Source organism: Octopus bimaculoides, chromosome 8 (genome assembly GCF_046866305.1).
Source record: "Octopus bimaculoides isolate indiv1 chromosome 8, ASM4686630v1, whole genome shotgun sequence".
NCBI lineage: Eukaryota > Metazoa > Mollusca > Cephalopoda > Octopoda > Octopodidae > Octopus > Octopus bimaculoides.
This window is the reverse complement of record NC_142935.1, coordinates 61,708,327-61,731,660: the sequence shown is the minus strand read 5'-3', so window position 1 is coordinate 61,731,660 and position 23,334 is coordinate 61,708,327. Positions and strand designations below refer to the sequence as shown.

General features: G+C 35.9%; 1 protein-coding gene across 12 annotated transcripts in view; it reads right to left on the bottom strand.

Moving 5' to 3' along the window:
- Positions 1-23,334, bottom strand: part of LOC106876133 (transcription elongation regulator 1) — a 78,572-nt gene that overhangs the window by 37,263 nt on the left and 17,975 nt on the right. For all 12 annotated transcript variants that reach the window (XR_016242907.1, XR_016242910.1, XR_016242909.1 and 9 more), the window contains exons 2-4: positions 2,350-2,776; positions 2,029-2,217; positions 1,036-1,231 (exon numbers count right to left, since the gene is read on the bottom strand). Coding sequence is in view for 8 of the 12 variants with exons in the window: in XM_089356580.1 (XP_089212706.1) it covers positions 1,036-1,231; positions 2,029-2,217; positions 2,350-2,776 (812 nt within the window). In the remaining 4 variants the exon portion in view is untranslated. The remainder of the gene's footprint in view (positions 1-1,035; positions 1,232-2,028; positions 2,218-2,349; positions 2,777-23,334) is intronic.

Here is a 23,334-nt window from a genome sequence, read left to right as displayed (position 1 = left end):
CTATACTGAATGTGCTCAGAAATATCTCTTTATATGATCAAATATATTCATTTAGTTTGTCAGTGTATCTATATATAAAATAAAACAAAAAATATCTGAATACACAATAGTAATTTATCAACAAAAATAAGAAAGAAAAAAAAAACAAAAGTTGCATTTGCCCCCATTAACACATCACATAAATTACTCATTTCCAAAACCTTGTAATATAATTTGTTAATGTGAACCAACTGTTGTTTTATAAGTAGAATAGATCCGTTTCACCATGTTTGCAGGAGTTGGATGAATATGTTATTTCAGGCATTGTTTTATAGGCCTTCCTAACTCCAACTGTTACTTGTTTTTCAAGTAAGTGATTTCTTATTCCCCGTGGCTTCAAAGGCTTGAAGTAACCATGTGATTTGTTAAAAGTACAAGTGACCACAAACGTAAACACATACAGATACCAATCCACATACACACACAGACACCAATCCACATGCACACACACACACACACACACACACACACACACACACACACACAATTATCTTCTTTCAGTTTCTGTCTACTCAATCCACTTACAAGGCTTTGGTCATCAGTCCAGGGTTATGGTAAAAGTCATCTGCCCAAGGCAGCGGTGCAGTGGGACTGAACCTGAATCACACACAGCCATGCTGGTGTTCATGAGCCTGAAACTTTGTGTGTGTGTGTGTGTGTGTGTGTGTGTGTGTTTTTGTTCCCAAAGACAACTTCTTAACAACCCAAATTCATTGCCCAATAAGTACTCTTTGAAATATTCATAATGCTTCCAGAAAAAGACAGTACATCACGTTCCCTCTCCTATAAATTTAATACTCCATCTCAATGTATAAAGAGGTTATAGTTTTATGCAAGATACAAGTAACATTTAAGAAATTATATTAAAAACAATACTAACCCACACCTAAACTATAATTTATCAATCAAGCAATTAACTCTACAGACAGAATTATAATAAAATGCATGCAAAAAAAAAAGGAACAAAAAACACTTGACTGTCAAATACAAAATTACCTTGTGCCACAGCTGGTTGAGCAGCAGCAGTAGTTGTAGTACCCCCTGGAGAGGATACAGTATTAGTGGTAACAGTAGGTGGGGTTTGACTAGTCATTTGAGCAGCCATTGCTTCTACCTCTGATTGAGTGATGATTTTCACATTCTCTGGCTTTGTCCATGCAGATTCTCGTGTTCGTGCATTGTAATAGTAACTCTATAAAAAGTTTAAAATAAAAATTATCATCATCATTATTATTTTTTTTACTATTATTATTACTCATCATCATCGTTTAATGTCTGTTCTCTATGCTGGCATGGCCTGGGTTGAACAGTTTGACAAGAGCTGGCAAGCCAGAGGGCTACGCCAAGGTTTCTATGCTTGGTTGATCTTCTTAATGTCAACCACTTTAGTGTGTAGTAGGTGCTTTTTTCAGGATACCAGTACAGGCAGGGGTCACCAAATAACTTGCAAGACAAAAACCCCTCAACTAGGGAGAGGGATGTTGAAGGAGGTAGCTCTATGCTAGTTGATATGTGGCTATATGATAAAAAGTTTGCTTCCAAACCACATGGTTTAAGGTTCAGTCCCACTGTGCAGCACTTTGGGCATGTGTTTTTTAAATTAAGCCCAGGCACATCAAAGCCTTGAGTGGATTTGGTAGGCAGAAACTACAAAATGCCAATCATTTGTGTGTGTTTGTGTATGCATGCCTTGACATCACATGATAGTTGTAAATGTTACCATCATGCAAGCAGTGTCCGTTTCCAATCATCTGAGACATCTGGTCATGGGGAAATATTACCTTACTTGGAAACAGCTAAGGGTTAGGAACTGGAAGGGCATCCAGCTGTTGAAAAATCTGCCTCAATGAATTCCATCTGACCTATGTAAGCATGGAAAACTGGACATTAAACAATAACGATAATGATGAAATATCTAATTAATAACTACATAATTAATTGAAAGCTAATATATAATTTGAAAATTTTTTTTTTAATTTTTTTGCTTACCTTTCCTTCAGCTGTTTTGGTCTCGACCCATAACTCTTGATTTCCAACATCAAGAGAGTTGCTCTGAGACGGCAAGGCTGTTATTGAGTTTGGTGGGGCATTAGATACCGGAGGGGGTAGAGAAAATCCAGGAGGGGGAACAGAAAAGTTGGGTGGGGGGATGTTGGGTGGGGGCATCATTGGGGGTCTCTAAAATACAAGAAAAACATATTTTAGGGAACTCTCAAGAGAAAGGAAAATATGCAGATATTATCAAATAGTGATACAAAGGTTAAATCAAAATTGTCAATACCAACACAAAAAAATAAAGGGATAACTTACAGGTGGTCCAGGTGGCCCTGGGGGTCCTTGTTGCATTCCTGGGGGACCATGTGGCGGACCAGGCGGACCATGAGGAGACATTCCAGGTGGTCCATGTGGTCCTGGGCCTGGTCCATGTGGCCCTGGTCCTCCCATACCTGGGGGTGGTGGCATACCGCCACCTGGCATACCACCACCATGAGGACCATGCATTCCAGGTGGAGGGCCGTAATTTGGATCGAATGGCGGCCTACCAAAAGGCGGACCACGAGGACCTCCGGGTCCTGGTGGGGGACCTCTCATCCCAGGTGGTGGTGGGCCCCTCATACCAGGAGGTGGTGGGCCTCTCATCATTCCTGGAGGTGGACCGGGTGGTCCACGAAATCGAGGGGGAGGGCCAGGGGGAGGGCCACGTCCAAAGTGGGGTGGTGGTCCAGGAGGACCAGGCCTGGAAAAAAGAGAAAAAAAAGAATCTTTAAGAAAAAATATTCATAATTAAATAGGAACAATAACACCACCAACAATTAATTGCAATAAGGGGATCTGTTCAGTTTGGCTCAGATTTTTTAATTAAATTTTTTTTAACTAAACAGTTTGAAACTTCGTATACTGGTGGAATGTCTCACACAGAACACTGGTTGCTTTGAACATTTTTGACAAAATTTGGTATTTTAGAAGTTATTTCGTGTTAAAGTTGCCGTATCTGGGTAATTTTCACCAATCGACAACATGTATTCGGTTGAAGAAAGCTACTGCAGTTTGCAATAGTAATCAAAGAGGAACAACTTCTGGGTCATCTCTACTAAATGCCACAACTCTGTTCTATTCGTATGTCAAACGAAGATGATGCCACCTTTATCCTTTCTAGTCAGCACTGTGCATTCTTTACTTTTTCCCTCCCTTCTACACTATCAACTAGCAACCAGCGAGCGAACTTGTCACAGCCACTATAATTACTGTATTTTCTGAGGTATAAGACGCTATTTGTTTTACCTTCATGTTTTGATAATGTTATTTTTAATCTAATAAAGACTTTTATATTGACAAAATGTGTTTTTTGAAACTACATATACATCAACAACAAAAAAGCTAGCTGCGGACTCATAGCTATAGAGCTATTTTAAAACACCAATGTCAGGCAAACGAATAAATACATGTAAATAATATTTCTTCCTTCTTGGTGTTGATTCATCAATGTTTACAGATTAATCTGACAAGAGAACCAAAAAAAATTTTAAATATAAGCGTGTAATATGCAACACAGGCAATAAACAATAAATAAAATAGAAGAGTGGAGACATTTAGTCGAGATGACCCAAAAGTTGTTCCTCTTCAGTTACTATCGCAAACAGCAGTAGCTTTCTTCAACCGAATACAGGTCATTGATTGGTTGAAATTAACCAAATACAACATCTTTAACACGAAATAACTTCTAAAATACTAAATTTTGTCAAAAATGTTCAAAGTAAACTGTGTTCTGTGCGAGTCATTCCACAAGTATACAAAGTTTCAAACTGTTTAGTTAAAAAAATTAATTTTAAAAATCTGTGAGCCAAACTGAACAGATCCCAATAAGGTAGCAAACTGGCAAAACTATGACAACATCGGGCAAAATGTTTAGCAGCAATTCTTTCAGCACTTTACATTCTATGTTCAAATCCAGCCAAGATCAACTTTGCTTTTGATCCTTCCAGGGTTAATAAAATAAAGTACTAGTCAAGTATTGGGGATCAATGTTGCCAATTAACCGTTCCCTTCAAAAGAAAAACAAGAAAAAAATCTGCTGGCCTTACATCAAAATTTGAAACAACTACAATGAGATTACAAATATTTTATTTGTTTATTTATTCTATTTATTATATTGACATTTACTGGACTTTGAACCATTTTTATCTTCAATTATGCTAATTAACTAGAAAAAAAAACTAGTTCTAATGTTTAACCAAGTGGATCACTTAAGTTCAGAACTGATATCTTGCAGAGATTAATCAAAATGTCTTGTGTTGATAGTAGGGGTATCACTTACAAACAGAGCATGTTGAGCTAATCCTCAGCTGAATCTGTATTTTAAACTTCATCATCATTTAACGTCCATATCCCATGCTGGCATGGATTGGATGGTTTGACAAGGATCCAATGAGTCAAGACTGCATCGTACTCCAGTGTCTGCTTTGGCACAGTTTCTACAGCTGGATGCCCTTCTTAAAACCAACCACTTTCCAGTGTGTACTGGGTACTTTTCTCTGTACCACCAGCACTCCTGAGGTCACCATGTAGCTCAAGTCAACAAACCCAGAGAGGAAAGATATTGCCCCTCTATGTTAAGGTATGAGGGAAAAGTTTGGAGTAGAGCAGGTTCTTATTGTGGAGAAGCTACATGGCTACTCACACGTAGGGGAGGGAGGGAGAGAGAGAGTAAGAATGAAGTAGAGGTATCTCCAAAGAGATAGATAGTGATGAGATGTCCAGGTGGCACCTCAGGTAGCAGGTACAGTAGTGGGTGAAGATTTATTTCAAACACCAACACAAGGCCTCATAGTCAAATCAACAATCAACCCCAGTACTTTCACCGATACTTTAGTACCAGAGCAGTGGAGTCGAAACAAAAAACTTTGACTCCAACTCCTCTACTATTAGCACTTCCGACTGACTCCTCTTTATGTAATTAAGTGATTGTGGTTTACATATCTCATAAAGCATATGCATACACTTGTACTTTGAGTAGGCCTCTATAAGGGGGTTTATATTAAAGAATAAAGATCGTGAGTCAGATTCGGTATGGTTTTACCAACTCTGACACCGGCTCCACGACTGACTCCACAGCCCTGGTAAGTACTCCACCCCACCACCAATGTTGAAAAAAGTCAACCTTGGTGGGATTGGAATTTAGAACAAACAACCGTAATTAAAGCTCACAGGACATTTTATCTGATCCTCTCTTGATTCTGCTTATCCACAGCTCTAATTTCTAACACGGATACAAAGTTTCAAAATGTCAGGTAATGGGCATGACCAATTAGATTGACTCCAATACAACTGGTATCTTTTTTTTTTTTTATCAACCCCAAAACAACATAAAATGACATCAATGTCAGCAGGATTTGAATTCAGAGTGTAAAATTTCAAATTCAAAATGTTTAATGGTATTTCATCTATCTCTATGCTCTGAGTTCAAATTTCACTGAAGTCAACTTTGCTTTCCATTCTTTCAGGGTCAATGAAATAAGTACCAGTCAAGTACTGGAGTCAATGTAATCGACTAGCCCGTTCCCAGAAAATTTCAGGCCTTGTACCTATAGCAGAATTGTTAGTACGCTGGGAAAAATGCTTAGCAACATTTTGTCCATCTTTACATTCTGAGTTCAAATTTTGCCAAGTTCAGCTTTGCTTTTCATCTTTTTAGGGTCAATAAACAAAGTGCCAGTTGAACACTGGAGTCAATTTAATTGACTAAGCCCCCTCCCCTGAACTTGCTGGTCTTGTGCCAAAATTTGAAACTATTATTACTATCATTTTAATAATAATATTAATAATAAAGGGTGTTGGAGCTGTCATTGGACTATATCTTTCAGTTATTTTACTGGCGTCTGTCTGTCCTGAATTCAAATCCCACTAATATCGACTTTTCCATTCATCTTTCTGAAGTGGCTAAAATAAACCATCAACTAAATGCTAGCATTAATTCAATTTACTCCAGCCACTTTACAAAATTCATTACAGACAAGTGTCAAAATTAGAAATATAATTATAAATTACTGTAGTTGTATTGTATCAGATTCCACTGGATCACTGAATTCTTGATCACATGCAGGTGTTGTTGTGAGATATCGGTGTGGCTATGTGGCAAGAACATTGCCTCCTAACCACATGGTTCCAAGTTCAATCCCACTTGCAAGATACCCTGGACGAGTGCCTTTGGTAAAACTGAAAGAAACTCGTGTGTGTGTCTATGTGTTACTGTCTCCTTGCCATGATATCATGTGATAGTTGTAAACAAGTTTCACTGTAATGCAAGTGGCACCTTTCATTTCAAGTATTCTGAAAACATGTCTTGTCATGGGGAAATAATACCTTACCTGAAAACAGGTGAGGGTTTGCAACAAGAAGGGCATCTACTATAGAAAATCCACCTGAACAAATTCCATGCGACCCAGGTCAGCATGGAAAATGAACATTAAAACAATGATGGTGGTGATGCATGGAATTGGTGGTTAACGTTCTCAAATTACACCTATCCTTTTAGTTGGCCATTTAATGGTTTTGAGAATCAGCCAAACATGTGAGGAAAATTTATGCAAAACAACCAAATGGAGAAAACAAGGAGCAATAAACTCTACCAAGAAATTTGGTAAAGCTGACCCTGGCAAGACATTATAACTAAACACTGCAAAGATTTTGTCTGATGGTCATTCAATTTTTTCAAGTAATAATTGATAATAACAAAAAAATATATAATCGTCATCCTCATTTAACATTCGTTTTTCATACTGGCATGGGTTTGCTGGTTGGATGGCTCCCTATTTATATTGACATGGTTTCTTTGATTAGATGCTTTTTGCAATGTCAACCACTATCCAGAGTGTACTGGGTGCTTTTTACATGGCCCCAGCACAGATGCTTATGTGAAATAATTCAGGTAGAACACAAAGTAGATAAAAGGCATAAATAGCAGCAGGTTAATAAAGAGTTTTAAAATCCTTCAAATAGATGATGGGGGGAGGGGGGCTATGACTGCAAATGTATTCATGAATAAAATTCAGTTGAAATAGTTTATTTCATTCAATGGTCCTAGAAATGACAAAAGCAAAGCATGTGATTTGGTGTGTTAAGGGCAATTAAATTAAATACACATATAAATCGTCCAACCTATGCTAGCATGGAAAGCGGACGTTAAACGATGATGATGATGATGATATACAGAAAATATCAAACAGTTTTACTGAATAGTCATTGCGTTGCAATAAATAGTTTTTCTATATACACATTCACTGTGATACTGACTCACTCTTTCCAAATTCATGTCTGCAATGAACTAACTGCTTGTGGGAAAGTGGTGTTTGTGATGGTTTCATATTGGAAGTGTAAGAAGAAAAGTACTTCCCAGGCCCTCTGATAGCATTAATAAAGTTGACTGTCAGAATTGAAGATGATGACGTCAGCTAGATTAAATGACTGCTTATGGCCATATATTGCACTAATAATACATGACAGGGATTGCAAGACAAAAGTTATGATAAAAACCATAAAGCCTTGAAATGAACCGTAGTCGAAAGCAAAGATAAACCAGCAGAAAGTTTAGCCGCAATGAGCAGGAGTTTTCTCTGCCCTTTTAAACCATCATGATCATCATTTAATGCCCACTTTTTCATGCTTGCATGGGTCAGAATTTGTTGAGAGATTTTGTATGACCAAATGCTTTCCCTGTCGTCATTATATATAGTTGTGTGTGTCATGAGACAAATTACCACTGTATCAGAAAGTGGTCACCTCGTTTACTAAATATATTATAAAGGTTTTATTTTCATTGACATTTAAAAAAAAAAATTAAAAAAAAATCAGTCTTATTTTTCACAGTATTTCATCATTTCCAAGAGAAGAAGCATAAAAGTTTCATAACTATAAACATAAGTGATATTTTACTTCTAACAATGACTAAAAAGCCATAGTACTTAAAACATTCCAGCAAACTAAGTTAATTGGATTTCATTTAGATTAAAATGTGCTCTTGAATTTTTCAAAAAAAAAAGAAAAAGAAAAAATTATAACCAGAATTAGCCACTAAAGATTAAATGAGTCGAAGATCACTAATGTACATAGAATAACATTTTCAACAATCCCATTAATCAAACAATACCACATTATATACAGATAACTTTCATTCCATTGTACTTATACTTCATTATCTCTCCACTAACATTTTCTCAAATTGACAAGAGAGAGGAGAGAGAAAGAGGGAGAGTATCTAATCACATGTGGAATACAAGTGCATGAATAATGTATATCAAAATATGAACAACTTCAAAATGGAAACCCTTCCTAACACCAATGATAAACAAAAGCCAGAATCCAAAGTAGTAATAATTAATAAAAATTACGTAATAGAGATCCCAAAATAAGGGATAGTTGACCTTTAAAATAATACAGACATTTATATCATTAATAATTAGCAAGATTACAAATTGATTATGAAGGTAGCTACAAGTAGAAGCACTTGTTTCTCTCTGTAATAGCTGCAATGGTTATTGAACAATAGTTTATGAAGTATTCAGAAAAAAAGAAAAAAAAGATGTTTGAGCTAAAATTGTTTTCTTCCATTTTTAGTCAGGTCTGTTATAAAACTTATTCGTTGCCAAAACCATTCAGACGAAAATATGGCTAATTATCAAAATTTGAAAGGTTAAAAAGGTTTGTTTAGCTTGGCAGCAATCAATGAAAGTGTGAATAGAAATAGACACATGGTTTAGGTAAAATAGTTAAGAATATTTTAGAGAAATCTCTTTGGCACAGACAAAACAGCAGTGATGAGGCGTAAGTTGGTGGAGGTAGAAACGTATAAAAAGAAAAGCTTTTAATCTTACCAACCTGATTGGTCAAAGGAGAAATAGTAATAGCAGAGCTGTTGCAGACAGTAAAAGAAGTGAATCAATGGGAGTTTAAATTGTAGTTAGAATGTCTTTTATCTTTTGTTTTACCAATTGGACTACAGTAATAGTGGGAAACCACCTTGAGGGTTTTAGCTGAACAAATCAACCCCAGTACTTATGGTTGTTTTTTGTTTTTTTGCTTAATTTTTTTTAAAGTCTGATACTTACTCAATCAGCCCCTTTTACCAAAACACCCAAGTTATGGGGATGTAAACAAACCAACACCAGCAGTCAAGCAGGGGGAAGACAAACATACACATATACAACAGTTTCCATCTACCAAATTCACTCAAGGCATTGATCAGCACATGGCTATGGTAGAGGTTTTTGGCACCATGCAGTAAGACTGAACCCAAAACTAGCTGGTTACAATGCAAGCTTCTTAACCATACAGCCATGCCTACACCTAGAAAATGGCTAAATTTCTTAAACAGATGAAGAATGCAACTGCAATGTAAAATTTCAACCAAAACAAAAAGAAAATGAGGAGGGGGTAGTTTAATTAAAACACTACAATTAAAAAAGAAAAATAATCATCTGTGAAAAGACGAAAATCAATCAATGAAAACCAGTTCTGTAATTCATAAGTGGTTAAGATTTATTAGCAAAGAGGAAACTTGAGAGATTGAACAAAAACAGCAAACTGTCTCGTAATGTCAGATTTATTTCGTGTCCTTTTATTCTGTATCCATAGAGAGACAATAGAGAGTAACTAGAACAAGGTACAGAGTAGACAATAGCAATTATTCACAATTACTTTTCATCAATTAGTATCCAACGACAACCTAGAAATGAATAACAGACATCACAGAATTGGCATTACTGTTTGGTAATAAGAATCACTGACATAATACAATAACCATAATGTTATTCTTAGAAACATCAGGATTTAAAAATATAACAATTATTTGAATGATTTAACTGAAGCTTACTCCAAATTTTGTTGAATGATGAAACTGATAGCAAATTATGACATATAGTTACAGGTAGGTTTAATAATACTTCACCCACCACTATTTCAAAAATTCAGAATGAAAGTTCTTAATCAGTAACTATTGCATTATAGTTCTTCTACCACAGTGACTAAAAGTAAAATTCAATTAATAAATCTGAAACAAAATTATCTGGAATAATTTCAGGTTAACAGAAAATGAATTGTGATATGTATGATGTGTGTGTGTGTGTGTGTGTGTGTGTGTGTGTGTTTACACGTGCATACATGCGTGTGTGCATGTCAAGCGTAGCACATCTGCCATGTTCACAAATGTGGGTTCAAGTGCCACAAGTAACCTTTCATTTTTCCATCCAAGGATTGACAGATATACAAGTATATGCATGAGAAGACATACATAAAATTAGCAAATTTCCATGTATACATACATACAAAAATTCTCTGCTGATGTTGAATTTCCATTGAAAAAGTCTTGAGTCTAGGTTAGAAACTGGCTCTTTCTCTATTGGCAAGAAATCTTGAATTAAAACTAAATGAGAGACACACACACAAGCATATATATATATATAAGGTACATTATCTGGTAGTGATTCAGCTATAAGAACAAGATCAGCATAGAGGGGTTCACAGGGGCAGCCTGACTTAAATTCCTCTGTTATTGCCTAGAGGACTATGATGAACAAGAGATAGCTGAGGACCAATCCTTGGTAAACTACTATTTGTACACTGAATTCATTGCAATACTTGTTGCGAACCCTCGCCTTACTGACAGTATCTCTGTACATGGCTTGTACAACTCTCGCCAACCACTCATCTTTCCCTAGTTTCCACATTGACCACCAGATAAGGGAGCTGGGGACCCAGTCAAAGGTTTTCTCCATGTCAATAAAAGCTGAGGACAGAAGTTTATTTTTGGCTAAGTACTTCAGCAGCTGCCTTACCAGGAATATAGCATCGAGACAGGCCACTTTGAGTTTCTGTCTATCAAATACACTCACAAGGCTTTGGTTGGCCCAGGGCTATGGCTATAGTAGAAGGCACTTGTTGATGGTGCCATGGAGTGAAACTAAATCCAGACGTGTTGGGAAATGAGCCTTCTCCTACACATGTGTGTGTGTGTGTGTGTGTGTGTGTGTGTGATCTTGACACTACCACTTGACAACCAAAGTTGGGGCAACTTAACAGATTGGAAAAGGAACCAATAGGATAAGTCACAGGTTTTAAAATGAAAAAATTAAGTACTGGAGTTGATTCATTAAAAAAAAAAAATTCAAGGTAGTGTTCCAGCATGGTTGCAGTCTAATGACTGAAACAAGTAAAAGGATACGTACACATCAAGGGGTTTAGGTGAATGTTACCGTCAATATGCCTGTGTGAAGGTTTACCATCAACATCATGCATGAAACATTACTGGGCTATGGATGACGATATACACTGACATTCTTCCACAAATAAACCACATAGCAACTATGCTTTAGAAGAGGAGTAGAATAACAGGTAAGGGTCAGCAACAGGAAAGGTATCCAACCCTAAAACAATACTTCAACAATATGTACCTGTCTAAACTATGCTAGCAAGGGAAAAATGGACATAAAATGAAAAACACACACACACACAGGTGTGTGTGTGTGTGTGTGTGTGTGTGTGTGTGTGTGTGTGTGTGTGTGTGTGTGTGTGTGCGTGTGTATCTATGTCTGCCTCTATGGCTATCTTACATTGACACCAGTTGAAAATATAACTATGCTCTATGTTCATATTCCATACTCAACAGTTGCACAAAGAGATCAATATAATAAATGCCAAACTTAGAGAATACACAATGGACTCGATATGATAGACTAAAACCCTTCAAGTCAGTACCTTGGCATGGCAAAAGCCCAATCGATATAAGAGTGACTGAGTGAGTGTGTGTATACATATATATACACACATGCACATATATAAACACACACACACACACACACACACACACACACACACACACATATATATATATATATATATATACACACACACACACATATATATAATCACACACATACACATATATGTATTAGAATGAAAATGTGTGCATAGTATTGAAGCTGGAAAGTACAAAATAAGCAGTAATTAAACCTGGAAAAGTACAGAAGAAAGAAAACTAAAAATATTGCTTCTGAAGTTAGAATTTAAAGCCGAAAATAATAAATGCCCCTTTATAATTTTATTTTTACTCAAAAGTTTCAATTAGAATACTCAGGAAACTATTTCCAATTTGAGTAAAAAGAACTAATTGCCTGCAAATTTACATGATAAAAATTTGATGTTACAAAATTTTAAAAATCACAGAATAGCAATTTAAGCAAAATTAACAATAACTGCTAAAAGAGTCTGCATATAGACACATCTACATATGGACACATATACACATACATATATAAAATGACATATATACACAAACATTTTATATTTGTACTCAATTTGTTCATTAGATTCCATTTTCTTTGATATTTTTCTAATGGTAAACAGAAAATATTTTATCTGATAATGCAAACTTTAAAGAAATTCTTTTCATCATCATCATCATCATCGTTTAACGTCCGCTTTCCATGCTAGCATGGGTTGGACGATTTGACTGAGGACTGGTGTTCTTGAATATTTTTTACTATACTTTACTCATACTTAAGAATATTCTAAGATTCTGTGCCTGTAGTTTTCATTCTAGTCCACCTTTTTCTTTCCAGGTAATGCTTTTAATACTATAATTATCATATTTACCGTTTTATAATTGAAAAGATGATACTATTGTAAATATTTTTTTTAAACACAAGTTTTGTTCTAACTTAAAAATTTGTTACAAATAAATATATTTTTCAACAATTTTTATTTTAAAATAATGTTATATTCTATTAGATAAGTTTTTTTCCATAAGTGAAAGTTTTTATTTTAATATTTTTAATAAGTACATGATTTAATACATGAAAAAAAAAACAAGAATATATATGAAATCACAAAAGGATCATAACTATTTTTATGCTTAATATTTTTAAACAGGGTTTTCTCAAAAATATTCATCTAGATAAACTCTTTCAAGTTAATGTAATTTTATTCTTAAAAAGACAAAAATATTTTGATTTCTTAAAATTATAACCTTTTTTACATCACTGCCAAAGAACTGTTTTTGTAGTTAATATTTCTTGATAAGCTTTTCACCAAAAGATTCTACTCAGAGTTCTTTCAGCTGAAGTAAATCTGGAATGCAGACTAGCTGTGAAACTAGATTAGAAGAATGGTTAAAAATACTGTTCGGAAATGGGGAAAAAATGGCTAGCACGGCACTACAGAGGATCAAACCCATACCTCTCTAATTCCAGTTATGCGCACCATACCATTAAGCTAAGCTGTCTTTTATAATGTTAAATATCATAAAATGACAAAAATATTTTACTTTGTTAAAATTATCACCTTTCTTTTTTTGTCATAGAGAGATAACCACGTTTTTCTGTAGCTAATATTTTTTGACAATGTTTTCATCATAAAATTGATCTCCAAGAGCTCATTCATTTGAACACAACTGTTATGTAGTTTTCTTCAGTATTGGCTTAAATATTTTGATTCTAAGCCAATTTGGTGGGTTGCTTAACATTTTGTTTGTCACATATATACACAAAAATAAATGAACACATACATACAAATAACTGTGTGTGTATACATACATACTCAGTATTGTTCCTAAATTTGACCCTCCATAAATCCTAAATTTTATCTTAGAATTTATGGGACAAACAGTTTTTGAAGACTCATATTGTTGTTGAATGCTCGAAAGGAGGAGTAGATAGACAGCCGACAACTGATAATGGGTCCTTTCTATGCTTACTTGTCCTGTTCTCCCTTTTTTCTCGTTGACTACGTATTTAACTCTGTTTAAGTATTTCATGTTGTTTGAACCGTTGGTGATGCCCTGTGTCCATGTATGCATGCATGTATGTGTATATGTGTATGTGTGTGTGTGTGTTTGTATATATATATATATATATATATATATATATATATATACTTCAAATTATTTACTATTTATTACAGTACAGATACATATATATATACATACAGTATAGATACAAATATATACATATATATATATATATATACATATATATATATATATACACGGCACGTAAAAAGCACCATTTGAGAGTGGTCGATACCAGTGCCGCCTGACTGGCTCCCGTGCTGGTGGCACATAAAAAGCACCATTCAAGCATGGTCAATGCTAGTACTGCCTGACTGGCCCCATGCCAGTGGCATGTAAAATATACCCACTACACACTCGGAGTGGTTGGCATTAGGAATGGCATCCAGCTGTAGAAACCTCACCAGATCAGGTTGGAGCTGGAGCAGCCACCTGGCAGGCCAGTCCTCAATCAAACCTTCCAACCCATGCCAGCATGGAAAGCAGACATTAAACGAGGATGATATAGATATATATATGAATACTAGACATAGGTTTCATAAACTACAAAATATAAACATCTACACTACCACACTTGAAACGTACTTGTTATAAATCTTTATTGCGATTTGAATGCACATGAAGGTATTTAGAATGCCCAAACTTATTTCTGCAAATGTGTTAAGCACTGATGCTGGCCATTGTTTAACCAATAAGCATAGGAGCAAGATAAATGCAGTAAAAATAGGAGGGTCAGTGGGACCCCATTTAAGCGGCCCATCAGAAACTGAACCTCCGTACAATACACACTCAGGGTTCAAGATACGAAATTCATTTTCAATGATCAGATTTGGTCACCAATGCCATGTATTCAGTTTAAAATGCAGTAAAAATAGGGGCTCAGCGGGGTCCCCATTACGCGGCCCTTATATATATATATATATATATATATATATATATATATATATATATATATATATATATATATATATATATATAAGGGCCGCGTATATGTATATATATAGTGTGTGCATGTGTGTGTGTGTGTATATATATATCATCATCATCATCGTTTAACATCCGCTTTCCATGCTAGCATGGGTTGGACAATTTGACTGAGGCCTGGTGAAACCAGATGGCAACACCAGGCTCCAATCTAATTTGGCAGAGTTTCTACAGCTGGATGCCCTTCCTAACGCCAACCACTCAGAGAGTGTAGTGGGTGCTTTTACGTGTCACCCGCACGAAAACGGCCACGCTCGAAATGGTGTCTTTTATGTGCCACCCGCACAAGAGCCAGTCCAGGGGCACTGGCAACGATCTCGCTCGAAAACCCTACAAAGGCCAGTCAGGCGGTACTGGCAACGGTCACGCTCAAGATGGTACATCTTATGTGCCACCCGCACAAGAGCCAATCCAGGGGCACTGGCAACGATCTCACTTGGCTTGCCGGGTCTTCTCACGCACAGCACATTTCCAAAGGTCTCGGTCAGTGGTCATCGCCTCGGTGAGGCCCAATGTTCAAAGGTCTTGCCTATATATATATATATATATATATATATATATATATATATATATGTATATATATATATATATATATATATATATATATATATATATAAAAATGTGTTTCAGTCTACCAAATTCATTCACAAGACACTGGTTAACCCAGGCCTATTGTAGAAAACATGGTGCCACACATCGAGCCTGAAGTCATAACTGAGTGACTGGGGAGCAAACTTCTCAAGCACAGACCCACTCCTACAGACATATTACATTCTGTAAAGTAGTTAGCATTAGAAAGGCATTCATCTGTAGAGACCATGCCAAAATGGACATTGGAGAAAGATTTGATCCTCAGATTTGATAGAATGAGTGGATTCTTTCAGACCACCCACTATGCCATCTTGAAAAGTAGGCCTGAAATGATACACACACATATATATACAAAAGATATCTTTAATTAGCAATCAAAGAAAAAGTAGCAGAGTAATGCTTGTACACATCACTGGCCCAACTAATTACTATCTAATCTCCACATACTAACAAAATAAACAACAGTAATCAATACGCAGTTCAATTTAACAGCAGCCAGTGGTTGGCCAATGGCCAAAATAAGAAACTTTCTATAGGTCACATAGTTACAAAAAAAAATGCAAAAAGTAAACTGATAATAGTTTGAACATCATCAAATATAAGCTTTGACAAATAATACAGCAAATTGTTTGGTAACATAGTGCAATACTACATATTTATTGCATGCATTACATACACATTAAGCATATCACATACATACACATAAATAAATATTCCTTTATTCTTTTACTTTAGTCATTTGACCACAGCCATGCTGGAGCACTGCCTTGAAGGATTTAAACCTAGTACTTATTCTATCAGTTTTTTGCCAAACTGCTAAGTTACAGGGAATGTAAACACACCATCATCGGTTGTCAAACAGTGATAGGGGACAAACAAACAGGCAGTTATGTACATACATATATATATATATATACATACTCTTTTACTTGTTTCAGTCATCTGATTGCGGCTATGCTGGAGCACCGCCTTTAGTCAAGCAAATCGACCTCAGGGCTTATTCTTTGGAAGCCTAGTACTTATTCTATCGGTCTCTTTTGCTAAACTAAGTTACGGGGATGTAAACACACCACCGTCAGTTGTCAAGCAATGTTGGGGGGACAAACACAGACACACAAACATATGCACACACATACATATATATATATATATATATATAAATACATACGACGGACTTCTTTCAGTTTCCATCTACCAAATCCACTCACAAGGCTTTGGTCGTCCCGAGGCTATAGTAAAAGACACTTGCCCAAGGTGCCACGCAGTGGGAATGAACCCGGAACCATGTGGTTGGTAGGCAAGCTACTTACCACACAGCCACTCCTGCGCCTGATATATATATATATATATATATATATATATATATATATATGTATATATATATACGACAGGTCTGTCTACCTAATCCACTTACAAGGCTTTGGTTGGCCCGAGGTTATAGCAGAAGACACTTGCACAAGTTGCCACACAGTGAGACTGAACCCAAAACCATGTAGTTACGAAGCAATTTTCTTATCACACAGCCACACACACACACACACACAAACAGACAAGAACATATGTGAAATGCCCTACATTTACTGAAATTACAGGCTAGTGGAATAACAGCAGCAATCCGAGAATACATATAAATTTTCAAGTGTTCTTAGTAACGGAGCTGAAGGGTTTGCAAATCAAATAAATAGATCTTTCACAACAGAGATAGTTACTATCTGCAAATGGTTTTCTAAATCTGTACAAATATATTTACTATAATTCAATGAGAACATTGAAGTATACTAAACATGTTTTTTGCTTTTTTTTTTTAATCTTTTATGAAAGAGTGGAGGTAGGGCATGACAAATTGAGGAGAAGGCTGAAGGAAGGTAACCTTCAAACTGGTAGCTTTGCCCAAATACTTGCAACAGAGTGGACTCTTGACAAAAGCACCCAACATGCCATGTGGAGTTCACCAAAGTAGGCCACAGCAAGATTTGAACTCAGAATACAAAGAGTTGAGACAAACACCACAAGGAATCTGGTCTAATATTCATAGATTTCTCAATCCACGACATTGCCTTAGTAGTTTTTTTTTTAATCAACTCTAAAAAGTTGAAAGGTAGGATTTGAGCTCAGAGCACAGACAGAATACCAAGAACCAATTCACTGTCCTAATAATGAGGAGGGTGGGAGAGAGAAACATAAAAGAGACTCCACTACAAAAGCTTTCTGCATAAGTGAACAACCTGTTAAACATATTGGGTCATCCCATACATAATGCGGTTTTTTTCAATTGCATGAACTAAAAGTCAGTGAGAGATAGGATAAACTACCTGCATCAACATGCTATAAAAGCAGGCAGTAATTTTACCATGTACTTATTCTTAGTGCAAGTTCTGAAGAGTGCAGTTCGATTTTAATGGTTATTTTTTCAAAGCTATAATGGAAGTGACAAAGGAACATGTTCAGCATATTTTGCTTTATGAGTTCAATAAAGGCAACGATGCAACAGAAAGTGTGAGGAATATTAATGCAATATATGGAGATTGGACAATAAGCGTAAGCTAGTGTCAATGGTGGTTCCAGAAATTCTGAGCCGGAAACTACAGCCTAGAAGACGAATCCCATCCTGGAAAATCTGTAGAGCTTGACGAGGACATTCTGCAAACCCTAGTGGAACAAAATCTCATTGTAACTGAACTAGCAGAAAAGCTTGGATTTGGTGAATCAACCATTCATTGACACCTACATACCATCGGGAAAGTCAGCAAATTGGGTCAATAGGTTCCTCACAAACTTTCTAAATCTAATCATGCACAGAAAGTGAATGTGTGCTCTTTGCTGCCACGTCTCACAAATGAACCTTTTTCAGACCAAATAGTGACTACCAGATACATGGAAGAGCATTGTAGAAAATGAAGGAGAGTGTATTTCAGATTAAACAAGAACTTTGTTTATCTTAATTTTGAAAAATATAGGAAGTATATAAAAAAGCACATATTAATGGAATGACCCAATAGTTGCAAAACTGCCTTCATGTCTCATTGTATTATCTTAAAGTAGAAAATGATACAATAGAAGATTTGATGCTATAGATACAATAGAAAATGTGTGTACACACATACATATAGATATATATGCATACATATATAAATGATACACGTGCCAACAAGAGCGGGGATAACGAATGCGGTGGGGAGGTGAGTGAAGATTATGGTGAGGTGTGCATATATACATTGGGTTGGTAAGAAAGTAATTTTGTTTTTCCACAAGTAGTTACAATTGTTTTGAATGACTTTTGTGAATGTTATAGTTTTTTTCCTTTCGACATTTGATAGCCATTACTTTTAGTTTACTTTAGGAGAAAATAGCACGTAATTTTGTTAACAGCTGGTAGTTTAGTGTCAATTTTAACATGGAGTGCAAAAACGAACATTTCTGACATATTTTGCTTTTTTATTTCCGTAAAGGCAAGAAAGCTGCTGAGGCTCACAAAGAGATATGTAAAGTTTATCATGTTGATTGTTTAACAGAATGCACATGTCAGAAATGGTTTAAAAAATATCATTCTGGAGATTTTTCACTCAAAGATGACCAACATTCTAGCTGACCCACTGAAGTTGATGATGACTAAATCAAAGCCCTAATTGAATCCGATTATCATATAATTGCGCGGGAGATTGCAGAGAGGGTAAATGTATTACACACAACAATTGAGAATCACTTAAAATGTCTTGGATTCATTAAGAAGCTCGATATTTGGGTTCCACATAGATTGAAAGAGATTCACTTAACACAATGAATCAATATTTGCAATATGCATCTCAAACGCAATGAAATCATTCTCTTTTGAAAACAAATCATCACTAGTAATAAAAAATGGACTGTCTACAATAACATCAATCAAAAATGATCATATTCCAAGTGTAATGAACCAGCACAAACCACATCAAAAGCTGAATTGCATAAAAAAAGGCCATGCTGTCAATTTGTGGGGATTACAATTTGTTGGGTGTGTATTTTGAGCTACTTCCAAGGAACCAAACAATTAATTCAGTTGTTTATTGTCAACAACTAATGAAACTGGAAGAAGCAACCAAAGAAAAACAGCCAGAATTAGCTAATAGTAAAGGAATCCTGTTCTACCATGACAATGCTAGAACACACACACTTTTGGTAACTCGTAAAAAGTTACTGAAGCATGGTTGGGAAGTGATGTCACATTCACCATATAACCCTGACCTTACACCATCAGATTACCATCTATTTCAAAGTTTGCAAAATTCTTTGAATGGTAGAACTTTCAATATGATGACCTGAAATCACACTTGCTTCAGTTTTTGGCTGATAAGGATCAGAAGTTCTATGAGTGCAGAAAGATGGCAAAAGGTTATCAAACAAAGTGGAAAATATTTAATTGTTTAAAGTTCATTCTTTGTATGAAAAAAAATTACTTTATTTCACACTAAAAAAACCGAAATTACTTTCTTGCCAACCAGATATGTTTGTGTCTGTGTGTGAGGAGGGGGACCCTAATCTCTTATTTTGAAACACAATCTAGGAAATTCTTAAAGAGATGTGGAGAATGCCATGCATATATAGACATACAACTTTTTTTATTATTATTTTACTTGGATTGCGGCCATGCTGGAGCACCAACTTGAAGGGTTTAGTCAAGCAAAACTTATTCTATCGGGCTCTTTTACCGAACAAGTAAGTTACAGGAACATAAATCAACACCAGTTGTCAAATGGCATAGTCACACACACACACACAAGGGGCTTCAACACAGTTTCCGTCAACCAAGTTCATTCGCAAAGTTTTAGTTGTCCGGGGCAATGTTAGCAACCCCATTTCCTTCATTTTTTTTTACTTTTTCCAAAAATTTTTTTTTTTTTTTCAAAATATGCAGAAAAATACGGACATTATGATTCAGACAAAAATTTCAAACCATTTCTGTAGTTATGGTTAGGGTTGGGAAAAAAAGTCAAAATTGAAGAATTGGGGGAGGGGGATTTAACAATGCCGATTGTTGGCAAATTTCCAGAACCTCCGTATCCGAAAACGGGGGTTTTTGACAAAAAACATTTTTTTAAACAAATTTCGGAGAAGGGGGCGTCTTTTCAGGGGTTCTTCTTAACCACACACCCTGCGCCTACACTGAGGTGAATCTGAGTAGCAACAATAATCTGTGCCCGATAGAAAACATTTGCACCCAACTTCTTTATTGAGTACTATTTCCTCTAATTTGTAAAATGAAACCATACACGTGTAAGTGCGGGCGTAACGAGCGCTGACGTAGCTTGCTGTTCAAGTTGAACACATGAAGGCAAAGGGATTAGAGAAATATAGAGATAAATACACTGGTCTAAGTAGGCATTCGTGGCTTATTTAGGTGATGAAAACCTGTCCAAACGTGCAGTAAAAGAAAATGACAGCTAGCATTATTTTCTTTGCAAACGCTCTATTAACAGTGAAACAAATAGACGCGAGACGGATAGAGAGAACAAGAGAGGGGGTTATAGTGATCATTCATAGTTGCGGGTAACCACTACGTTTCATCCAGCATGAAGCACAAACAATAAAGAGCTCGGAAATGACTCAGCTACGTTGCTCCGTAACCTCTTTTTTCGTTTCTTTACGTTAAACTGTAGATTCCTAATTATCTCTCTTAAAATATCATGTTTAAAAGTCACCGTCTCTTCACGTAGTTTGTTATTTAATATGTGTGAGTGTGTGTATTTATATATATAGAGAGAGAGGGGGGAGGGGGAGGGAGAGAGAGGGGGAGGGGGAGGGAGAGAGGGGGGAGAGGGGGAGGGAGAGAGAGAGGGGGAGAGAGAGAGAGACACACACACACACCTATAAACGACAATAGAAAATTATTATTGTTATTATTAGCTCTTCAAAATTCATTGGACGTTAAATAAAACAGGAAGAAATTGAAGAAAAAATCGAAAGAAACCTGACAAGCCGTAAGGTAATTAGGAGGAGGAAAAAGAACGTTATAGAAAGCAAGTGACAAGGGTTAGAAGGAAAGAGAGAGACCGTCCATTTTGAAATAAGATTCATGCATCCAAATTGCACAAGCTTCTCTTTCTAAAAAGTGTGTGTCTGCCTGTGTACCTCAACATTTGTTGGTATTAGTTCCAAGAAATGCGACATAACTCGAAGAACGACGTAAACCGAAAAAAATAATGTTTATAAATTTATTAGTTTATATCTTTTTTAATAAGTGGTTTATACATATTTTCACATGTATTTTATTTGGTTTTTCCATTTAAGTATTGGTTTTTAGGTGGCTTTACAAAAGATATACAGTTAAATATGTTCTCTCGAAGACCGACGTAAGGTCGGCTAAATCGACTGAAATTGAGAGGGAGAGTTCCAGTAAATACGTAACCCGAAATGAATTACGTTGAAGAATGCCTGTATTTTCATATACATATACCCCGCTGTACGTCTGTGTTTCGAAAAAACAAATTGAAGACACCAGAAAGAAAATACGCGTTGCTGGTATTTTATAATAAGCTGTTAATGAGAGAAGGGAGAGGGAGTAAAAAAATGTAATTAAAGGGAAAAAGCAGGTGACTGATCCCTCACTTTATACACCTTGAGCAAAGTTTAAAATAGGTTAAGACATTCAGTGGTGGTGAATGTGATAGATTTGTTTAGAAGAGAAATAAATTATGACACTACATGCAGAATAATAATAATATTAATTAAACGAACTAATATAGGATATGGACTAAATAGAAAACTGAAAAGTCACGAGAAAATCTGATTAGGTATCAGTGCCCGGTATCAATTTCTTTTAACACATACATGTACGTGTGTGTATGTATACAGACATATATACACGCAAGGATGCATAGTTAACAAGGCATTTATGTATTATTTTCAATTACTATTTAGCAAAATCTGAATGGGTGATTTCCTTATCTATCTATCTATATAAATATATATATATATATATATATATATATATATACATAAATATACACACACACACACACACATATATATACACACACACAGGTACCAGTAGCCAAACGGTGTTTGTAAACACACAATGTGTGTGTGTATATAAACATATATACATATACACACAAACATATACATATACACACACACATTCACATTGTGCTTACAAACACTGGCTACTGGTATCTGTAAGTTCGATAAAAACCTTTATAAAATTTATTTTAAACGTTAATTCTTCATACATGCAATAAAGAAATAAATAATATAAGCAATCTTTTGTTTTTACTAAAAACGAAAGATTGTTAAAATGGCATTCGGGATCTTGCAATATATGTCAGACGACCCAACCAAGATTCTTCGAACCTCTATTTATGTCCAAGAAACATTTCACTTACTTACTCACATCGGTCACTTCATTTTACGATTACAAATCTTTGTATGGATCGGACAAAATGTTGAAGCTGATTTTCTACGGCCAGATGCCCTTCCTATCGCCAACACTCACCTGTTTCAAACTGAGATAATATTTCGCCCATGGCCAGACTTGTCTCAAAGAGAATAGGAAACGAAAGACGCCGCTTGTGTAAATGATATTCGTTACGGTGTGATATAAACAGGGTCGGTTTTAAACCAGTTGGACAGACTTGTTCAACTTGGGTCCCGCGCCAAGAGTGGGCCCCACGCACATGCTCGAGCGGAGGACAATATGATGAATTTTTAGTATATCATTGTGACTAATAGTGGAGCCTCAAGCTCTCAACGCTTTTTTTTTTTTTTTTTTTTTGACTAGGACTGACATACTACACGAAGCATAAAACATCAATCTTCTGCTTTTGTATGTCCCACTGACAATTCTCTAATTAAGCCCCGGACTTCCTAGCGCCGACCCTGGATATCAGGGTAAGGAAACAGTAACACATACA